At 47.0% G+C, this 10375-nt stretch overlaps 1 protein-coding gene across 2 annotated transcripts in view; it reads left to right on the forward strand.

Moving 5' to 3' along the window:
- Positions 1-6298, forward strand: part of cactin (cactin, spliceosome C complex subunit) — a 175659-nt gene extending 169361 nt beyond the window's left edge. For both annotated transcript variants that reach the window (XM_045751642.2, XM_045751643.2), the window contains exon 9: positions 5710-6298. In XM_045751642.2, the coding sequence (XP_045607598.2) occupies positions 5710-6139 (430 nt within the window). In that variant the 3' untranslated portion in view covers positions 6140-6298. The remainder of the gene's footprint in view (positions 1-5709) is intronic.
- The last annotated feature ends 4077 nt before the right edge of the window (positions 6299-10375 follow it).

Below are 10375 nucleotides of genomic sequence, written 5' to 3' on the forward strand. Positions count from 1 at the left end.
CCCTTGGTTCGGGTACTGTTCTGGCGGCGACCCTTATGCCTTCTTTGGTTTCCTAGCTTGCCCTGCCGGTTGGGTTTTTTTGGGGTCTTGCGATGTCTCGCGTCGGACCCGTCGTTTCTGAACTCCTGGCGGGCTTGCACGCTTTGGGGAGTTTTTCTGTTCGGCAGACGTTCCATCTCCTTGTGCCGCCTGGGTTTCGGTGGTCGCGCTCGAGATCTTCCCGCGGCTCCGCCTTTTTCCTGGGCTCGGAGGGGCCTTGTCGGGGCTATGTTCTGCCTCGCGGTCTCGCCTCCGGTTGGTGGTCGGGTGGCTTCGTGGTAGGTGTCCCACCTGCGTGCTTCTCTTGGCGGCAGTATGGGGTATTTTGGCGGTCCTTCCATTTCCTGTCCCTTCTTAGGTGGTTACTCTTGTTAGCTTGGTTTACTCTCGGCTTGGTTTTCTGGTCGGGGTTGGGGGCCGTCGTCTTGCCACATACTGTCGCCTCTTTTCGTGCGGCGCGGGCGGAGCCGCTTCAGCTTGCTTTCGGTCTTGGTGTTACTTCTGCACCGTTAGTCAGCTGTCTTGTGCGTCGTTTCACCTCCGGCCTGTTCGTGCGCCGCTTGCACCATCCTGGTCTCTGGTAAGCGTGCTCTGTCTTCTCCTCGGTTGGTAGTGCCCCTTCGGTTCCGGTGTGTTTTTTCGTCGGCTCTTTCCTTTGGGCCTTTGCCTCTGGGGGTCGAGTCGCTGAGTTTTCTTGCTCCTTCGGTTTTAGCGTTTTGGTTGTTTGGTGGCAGCAGTCTCCATCTTTTCTGGCGCGGGGTGGGGCTGCTGCATTCTGCAGGGGTCCAGGGTTTGTTGGTGCTTCGTTGGTCGGGCCGGGGGTGTGTCATTTGTGTTCAGTGGCGGCCCTCCGCTGTTGTTTGCGTGCCACGGTGTTTGGGTCCGGAGCGCGTTTTGCGTTGCTCCGGTTCTGTTCTTCCCAGTTCGCGGGTGATAGTGTCCCGGGTGGTCAGCCGTGTTCTTGCGGTTAAGCTGCCTGTGTTCTTCCCTCATGCCTGTGGCGTTCATGGCTTCGCTGCTCTTGCTGCCGTCTGGGCGATGTGGCCTTGCGGTCTTTCGGGCATGGATTTTTGGTGTTCGTGCAGGGGCCTTGCTGCTCGTGGTTCTCGTGTTGTTCTCGGGATTTTTGGGGCTGTGGCACCTTGGGTTGGCGTTTGCTGCCGGTTGTCTCGCCTCCTTGGGGGTGCGTGGTGTCCGCCTCCCGGTTCGGTCCCTTTGACCTTCCTCTGTGGGTAGTTAGCTCCGGGGAGCCAAAGGGGCTCCCCCCAGAAAACCAGCGTTGAATGTAATGAAACGCCATTTTCTGGGTGAGACCCGGAGGCTCCCCGGCAACCCTCCCTCCCTCCGGTCGGCGTTTTTCGCGTGTTTTGACATCCAGCCTCAGAACTGATGGGTGGATAGCCGGCGTGGGAGGTCTGGGGCTCCCCCTTCCCCCTCCCGGGGAGGGGGGAGCTGCGCAGACAGCGGCGCGGTGACGTATGACGTCATACTAGTTTCCTTGTTTTCTGTTGAAGAGTTCTATCCACTAGTTCGGCTTTAGGTAGCAATTTTCACCAGAATAGGGGTTTGTTTTGGAATGCTTACCTTTCTGGATGCTTGACCCGGTCGATGGCAGACATAGAATGCTTCCAACCACACGGGGGTTTCTATAGGCCATTGCTCCCCTTGCCTCTCTGAGGTGGCCAGGTTCTGGCTCGTGGTCCCCGGTAGGCCCTAGAACTCCATACACATGACTGATGCCAAAGTCTGACATTAGCATATCAGCCGGTAAAGCTCCGGGGAGCCTCCGGGTCTCACCCAGAAAATGGCGTTTCATTACATTCAACGCTGGTTTTTTTCTTTTTGCCTTGTGGGGGTTCTGCCTTGCTTCCCATCTTGTGCCAGACATGTGCACAGCTCTTTTTTTTTGGTGGAGCCCCCAAAGCTGAAGCTCTCACACCCAGGAATGTTGGCTACGATTTTTTTCTAGGTGCTGTCTCTCAACTGTCGGTCATGGCTGCACTATAGCTGCCCCTATCCCACGCGGGGCGTTTAAATTATGGCACTAGACACTAAAACAGCTATTAATGTATTGCGCGGTTTCAGTTTTGTTACTGAAATCATATATATATATATATATATATATATATATATATATATATATATATATATATATATATATATATATATATATATATATATATATATATATATATATTGCGTGGTTTAAGGGTTAAACCATGGGTTTCTCATCTGCATTAACTTTTTTTCCTTTTGGATTGGGACGAACTTATCTACTGCCTCCTTACATTTCTGTTTGATGTAGTCTATCACGTCTTGGACCATTTTTCCTCTGAGCTCTGTTTCCCAAGTAATATCTGCTAGGAATTTTCTTATCTCCTCGGAGTTTCCATTTTGGAATGCTTTTGTTTTTGGGGCCTTCCTTGAGTGCCTTAACCCTATTTTGACCGTAACGAAACACCGCATTCGTTATGATTCCCGAGAGTTTTGTTTCCCTGAGTTCAATTACATCCAGGTTCCCTTCTTGTGCTTTTTTCCCCAAGTTCACTTGCCTTGCTTGTAATCCCGTCTACGTTCGAGTTCATTACCTTGAAACTGACTTTCTTCTGTCCATTTTCAGTTTGTGTTGATTTCACTGGAGTAGGGGGACAAGTGGTGATGTCTGGGTGGAAGGGCCTAGGAAGAAGGATCTGGGGTGTGAGGGGGGCTTAGACGATCTGGTATGGGGAAGTTAGGAGGGTCTGGGGTGGTGTAGCTGAGAGGGTCTAGGGTTGGGGTCAATTAGGGCATGGGATGGGGAATCTGGGGTGGGTGGGGGACTTAGGTCATTGGTTGGGGAATGAAGGGGAGCCTGGGTTTGAGGGGGGATGGGGGGGTCAGGGAGAGGGGCGTGTGGGGTTGGAAAGAGAGCTTGGGCGGGGTAACTGGAAAGAGCATGGGCTGGAGAAACAGGGAAAGGTATGGGGCATGGGAACAGGAAGGGCCTGTAGTGGGGGAAGGAGGAGGGCATTGGAGGAAACTTGGGGGGGCGGGGGGGCCATGGGTTTGGGAGCAGGGGTGTATAGTCTGGAGAGGGTCTCTAATAATTGGGGAGGTGCAGGGTTTTTTTTTCTGGGGAAACCCCGTTGGCTCCTCGGAGCTATCCGGGCTGATATGAATGTATTAGACCCCTGGCATCAGTCAAGTGCATGGAGTTTTAGGCCTACCGGGGACCACGAGCCAGAACCTGGTCCCCCTCAGTGAGGCAGGAGGAGCAATGTTGGAAGCATTCAGTCCCTGGGAGGGGAATGGAGAGCCTCAGACCCTCACGCCGACTATCCACCCTGCAGTTCTGTGGCTGATGTGATACTGGCAGGGTCATGTTCATCTGGTTCCAGCATATTTCGGTTCTGTGCCTTGTGGTATGGGGCTATCTCCTCAGGTGTTGTGCAAGCCAGGAGTAATTTCTTCTGTACACAGGCTGCATGCTCCTAGGATTACCTTCCCTAGGTCCCCTGTAAGTACTGCCCTTGGGGGCTTGGGGTTATCTTCCACAAGGGGCTTGAGGTAGGGGTTACCTACGTTACCTTCTTTCTCCTTGGGATCTATCGCCACTGTGTCTTTTGCTGCTCGGTGATTGACTGCCATTGGAGTCAGCTGGGGGGGTTGTTGCTTACCTGTTTGTTCATACTCCAATTCACATAGTCCACTGATCATGATATACAGGTGCAGGCAGCTTCAGCATTGCATGCTCGATTTAGGTTGCTGTAACACACTAGGTTTCTTGCTAAACCGGATGCCCCGAGACTGCCCCGTTTTGGTTTTAGGGACCCCGGACTTGGGGGGTGTTAGTCGCCTCGACTTTGGTTTCGTCCGTGTCCCCTTATCCTTCCTCTTCTGTTGTTCATCCTGGTCATCACCTGGGCCAGGGTTTAGTTGGCTTTGGGACTCAGGCGGTTAAGGGGGATGCCCCTTCCAGGGTGGCATCGGAGGCATTCGAGCCTGGTCCTCCAGCCGTAGCTTCTGGGTCTGACCAGTGGGCCTCCTTTGTTCCTGCTTTTTCTTTTGAGGCAGGGGTTTGGAGGACGGCTCAACCCTGGGCCCTTGTGGTGGGAACCCCACCACGAGGTTCCAACTATCTCTTCCCCGGAAAGGTCGTGCCAGGGCTCAGGGTTCCTCCTGTCGCAGTAGGCCAGTGGTGCCAGTTTCGGAGCTGGTGCAGCCTTCAGAACCGTACTCGTCTGGTCGGTGCGGTGCTTGCTCTGTGTGGAGTTCGGGTTCTCATAAGGGGCACCGGTCCTTACGCGGTTCATCCCATTGACAGGGCTCTTTTTGCTCAAGACTGGTCCCACGATTTGTGGGCCTTTCGGGTCGTTTCGTGCGGCCGGTTGTGGCATTGGGTGGCCCCACCTCCTCCAGGGGGTTCGGGGTTGATGGGAGGCAGGGCTCTTCTCCTCCGCTCTGTCGCATCATAAGAACATAAGAACAAGGGTAACTGCAGAAGGCCTATTGGCCCATACGAGGCAGCTCCTATCTATAACCACCCAATCCCACTCATATACTTGTCCAACCCGCGCTTGAAACAATCGAGGAACTCATCTCGGAGTGAGTTCACTTGGGAGTGGTAGAGACGACCTCGTCCCTCCAGTGGGTTTCCCAGCTCTTTCCAGTTCCGAAACAGGACTGCGCGGTCCTCAGGTTCATTCTGGACTTGTCCTGTCTGAACCCATAGGTTTACTGCCCCTCCTTTCAGATGACTACTCTGTCCCTGGTTCGTCCTCTGTTGGAGCCGGGCGCTTGAATGGTGTCCCTAGACCACAAGGACGCATATAGGCACATCCCAATTCATCCGGGGTTCAGGGACTGGCTCGGTTTTGTTGTGGGCGTCAGGGTTACTGCTATCGTTGCCTTCCATTAGGTTTGAATCTGGCACCTCGCGTTTTTACAGCCTGCCTGCCTGCCCCGCCCATACACCTACCCACCCCACCCACCTGCACACCCAGCCAGCCCACCCCGCCCATGCACCTACCCACCCCACCCACCTGCACACCCAGCCAGCCCACCCCGCCCATGCACCTACCCACCCCACCCACCTGCACACCCAGCCAGCCCACCCAGTCAGCCTGTTCACCTGTCAACCACCTACCCACCCATCCACTCTGCCTGGCCACCCCCCCCTTCCCTGCCGGCAATCTACCCTGCCAACCTGCATGCTCACTCTGCCCATCCACTTATGCACCCACCCACCAGCTGGGTTGGATGGATTAGTCAACCACCAATCCATCCACCCACCCTGCCTGCCCACTAGCCAGCCAGTCCACCTGCCCACCCCCACCTGCCAGCCAGTTACCCATTCATTCATCCATCCATACAGCCCACTTGCCTGTCCACCCACCCACCCACCCACCTACCAGCCAGTTAACTAGCCAGCCAGCCAGCCAACCCATCATCCATCCTTTTGCTCCTCCAAATATCACTAAAATGTTATCAACATTTTAAAACCTCCAGTTTTTGCAAAGCCCTGGATTTAACAATTTGGGTACAGCCCCATATAGGTCATTAAATCAAGTGTATACTGTACTGTAATGAAAATCTTTGCTAGTCTATAGCTCCTGCAGTGTTGCTCTTGATGCCATTTGTAAAATCCATTGGTTTATTCAGAAAATACTGACTTATATTTTCCTTTTTCAGTGATGAAGCACAGTTCAGTGTTGAAGCCAAATTGGATACTCAACATTTCCTTTGGTCAGACAAGTATCGGCCTCGAAAACCTCGCTACTTCAACCGTGTCCACACAGGCTTTGAATGGAACAAATACAATCAGACTCACTATGATATGGACAATCCCCCACCCAAGATAGTACAAGGATACAAATTTAATATATTCTACCCAGATCTTATTGACAAATCCAAGACGCCACAATATGAACTCATCCCATGTGATGATAATAAAGACTTTGCTATTCTCAAGTTCACGGCAGGTCCTCCATATGAAGCCATTGCTTTTAAGATTGTAAACCGTGAGTGGGAGTATTCCTATAAGAGGGGTTTTAGGTGCCAGTTTCATAATAATATATTCCAATTGTGGTTCCACTTTAAGCGGTATCGTTACAGGAGGTAAATTTGCTCTGTAATTTATTTTGCATTCTTATTTTTATGTTTGTAGATTTATTGTTTTTAACTTGCTGCTTAGCAATCTTTATTGTTTAACCTTCGTGCTGCACGACTTTTATTGTGACATTCTGGTGGTGAGCAGAAAATAAAATGTTCCCAACAAAAATGTTTTGCTTTGTAAACTGTTACAGTCCCTTCCTTGAACATGTACATGTAAACAAAAATATATAAAAATACTTACTTTGGCTGTGGAGATATGGAGAAGATTCGATGTGACGTCATTGAGATGTGTTCACCCGTGCAGGATGCTCCCAGAGGCAGTCGCGTGGGCGATTCAAGACTCGCGAGTTAGCTCAAATATATTTTCATTTATTTTTTCAATGCTTTCTACTTACTTTTTGTTATTGTATCTGATGCATATTTGTGTCCTTTACAATATGTATACAATAGAAGAACTGTGATACATGTGTCACTAATACGTCCACAAAAACGTTTGTCGCAATATTGCTTGTACAATATTCATTTTATTTACAATATGTACTCTCACACACTACACAGTCACACACTGTTGTGTAATTACACACCAGTTGTATTACACACCAGTTGTATTACACACCAGTTGTATTATACACCAGTTGTATTACACACCAGTTGTATTACACACCAGTTGGGACACACTGGAGCTGGAGGAGTCAGGAGTCACACTACAGCAAGCTCCTGGAAATATCATATTACCCAAGTATTGGGAGCAGGTTGAGGGCTACAGTGGTGTCCCAGGTTACATAAAGGTTCAGGGAAGTGTAAAAGCAAATAAAATACAATAAACAAGTAAAGGTGAGGTAAAATAGTTAAGTTGGAAAAGTTTGCTTTGGTTCTAGAACAAAAACAAAGATGGCCGCTGCCACCACCACCACTGGGAATGTAGACACACCAACAGATGATTGTTTCAAAGGATTCTCACCACAAGATATAAGGAAAGGAGGTGTTCTTGGCAGGCTTGAGATAATTGAGGATATGCCAAAGAAGTATGAAGAAAAAGTGCTTAAACTAAAAGAGGACAATGGCGCTCTTAGGAGTGAGCTTTGCACTCTGAAAGGGAGTATTCTTCAGCAAGGTAAGATTATTACTGCATTAACGGACATGGTAACAAATCAGGAGGAGCAAATCAAAGAATTAGTGAAAGAAAATGAGGTGTGGAAAGTGAAGTGTGGTGACTTTGAAGTAATAAACAAGAAAATAGACGCATATGGTGAACAACTCCAAGGGAGCCTGAGAGCTAATATAGAGTTAGGCAAAGATCTCCAACTGGAAACTTCACTGACAACTCACATAGAGGAGGTTAATAAAAAACTAGAAAATTATAAAGAAGAAATAAAAAGAGACATATGCCCAAGTTGTAAAAGAGAAAGAGAGAATCAAGGAAGTGTGTTTGGAAGTCAAAACCAGAAATGACCAACAAAAAGCAGATCTTAGGCAAGCAATCAGGAAAGAGCTGGTAACCAACAGTAAACTGGTACAAAACACTGTAGATAGAAGTAAGTCTATAATAGTTTTTGGATGTGTAGAGAAGGAAATTGCATCTAGGGTGGACCGAGCAGCACAAGAGATGAAAATCATAGAAAAAATAGTAGGAATAGGAGAAGGCCTAAATTCAAAGGAGCATGTCAGTGATTTTAGGAGGATAGAAAAATATGTGAAAGACAAGAACTGCCTCTTAAGGGTGACGTTTAATGGAGTGAAATATATGACAGAAGTGCTTCGGAATACCAGAAAACTGCATTGTGATGAGGATGGCAAACTTTGGGCAATAAGACAAGACCTCTCAAAAGAGGACAGAGAAAAGCTGAAAATGAACCTCACCGAAGTGAATGGTCTAAATGGGGATAGAAATGAAGGAGAGGAATTCTTTTTTCTTCAAAGTGCCAGGGACTGAAAAGCTTGTGAAATGGTACATAAAGACAAAGCAACAAAATCATTAAAGGAAGGGAGTGTAAGGAATAAAGGGAAAGGGAATATATTCCTGAAAATAGTATATACCAATATAGATGGAGTGAGATAAAAAATATTGGAGTTGAAGGATATAATTCAGCTCAAAGTCCCAGATATTGTCTCATTAACAGAGACTAAACATGAAAATATTTTAAATGAGGTCATGTTCCCAAGGGGCTACTCAGTTTGGAGACGTGACAGGAAAACTAAGAAGGGGGGAGGAGTGGCTGTACTGGAGAAAGAACACCTGAAGGTAAGAGAATTAATGTTTGAAAACCCTAGAGATATTGACATAATGGCATTGCAGCTCTGTAATCAAGATGATAATGCTGATAATTTTAAATGCCTACAGCCCACCAGCAAGCAACACATGGACAAAGGAAGAACTGGATGACAAACGAGAGGGTCTCATAATGGTCATGAGAGAGATTATGGTAAGAGCTGACAAAGATAAATCCTGATTGTTGGTACTGGGGGACTTCTACTTTAAGGCAATAGACTGGGAGGCCTACGAGGCAAGAACAGAGGACATTTGGACAGCCAGATTTGTAAACCTCATCTTGGAGACATTCATGTATCAACACGTCAAGCAGGCCACAAGAATGAGGGAAGGGTATGTTCCGTCAGTACTGGATCTAGTATTCACCAGGAAAGAAGAGGAGGTATTTGACATCCAGTACCTTCCTCCCTTGGGAAAGAGTGATCACGTCCTCTTGGACATTAAATACGCTATGCGATATAATCTAGTAGAGAATGGGGACAGTGAAACAGTTGTTAAACTTGATTTCAAGAGAGGACGCTATGGGGAACTTAGAAAAATTTTTCATGGGTATAATTGGACACACTTGTTGGCAAGAAAGTGAATGAGATGTATGCCAAATTTTGCACAATATATGATGAAGGCACACAAACATTCATACCAAAACAGACATGCAGACCTGGGAAACAGGGTTGGTTCAACAGAAATTGCGAGAGGGCCAGAGATCAAAAGACAAAAGCATGGAATCATTATAGAAAGAGGCCAAACCCCCAAACATACCAGCGATACAAAGATGCAAGAAACAACTACACATCAGTAAGGAGAGAGGCAGAGAGGAACTTTGAGAATGGTATAGCAGACAAATGTAAATCAGATCCAGGCTTTTTCTATAAATTCATTAAAAGTAAGCTGCAGGTAAAGGATAATATTCAGAGGTTAAAAATGGGGGACAGATACACGGAAAATTAAAAAGAAATGTGTGAAACTTTAAACAAAAAGTTCCAAAGTGTGTTTGTACAAAATGAGATCTTCAGAGAACCAGACACAATAAAAATTCCACAGAACAACATAAAGCGGATAGAGGTGTCTTAGAGATGAAGTGGAAAATATGCTAAAGGAGCTAAGTAAGAATAAAGCAGTTGGCCCAGATGGAGTTTCACCATGGGTTCTGAGAGAATGTGCATCTGAGCTCAGCATTCCACTTCACCTGATCTTTCAGGCATCCCTGCATAGAGGAGTCGTAGCAAACGTGTGGAAACAGGCTAACATAGTTCCAATCTACAAAAGTGGCAGCAGGGAAGACCCCCTCAATTATAGACCTGTATCATTGACAAGTGTAATAGTGAAAGTATTGGAAAAACTAATCAAAACTAAATGGGTAGAACACCTGGAGAGAAATTATATAATATCAGACAGACAATATGGTTTTCGATCTGGAAGAGCCTGTGTATCGAATTTACTCAGTTTCTATGATCGAGCAACAGATTTTACAGGTTGGGTTGACTGCATCTATCTAGACCTAAAAAAGGCTTTCGACAGAGTTCCACATAAGAGGTTGTTCTGGAAACTGGAAAATATTGGAGGGAAGACAGGTAAGCTTCTAACATGGATGAAAAATTTTCTGACTGATAGAAAAATAAGGGCAGTAATCAGAGGCATTGTATCTGACTGGAGAAACGTCACAAGTGGGGTACCACAGGGTTCAGTTCTTGCACCAGTGATGTTTATAGTTTACATAAATGATCTACCAGTTGGTATTCAAAATTATATGAACAAGTTTGCTGATGATGCTAAGATAATAGGAAAGATAAGAAACTTAGATGATTGTCATGCCCCTTCAAGAAGACCTGGACAAAATAAGTATATGGAGCACCACTTGGCAAATGGAATTTAATGTTAATAAATGCCATGTTATGGAGTGTGGAATAGGAGACCATACACCCCACGCAACCTATATATTATGTGAAAAATCTTTAAAGCATTCTGATAAAGAAA

Source organism: Procambarus clarkii, chromosome 23 (genome assembly GCF_040958095.1).
Source record: "Procambarus clarkii isolate CNS0578487 chromosome 23, FALCON_Pclarkii_2.0, whole genome shotgun sequence".
Lineage (NCBI taxonomy): Eukaryota > Metazoa > Arthropoda > Malacostraca > Decapoda > Cambaridae > Procambarus > Procambarus clarkii.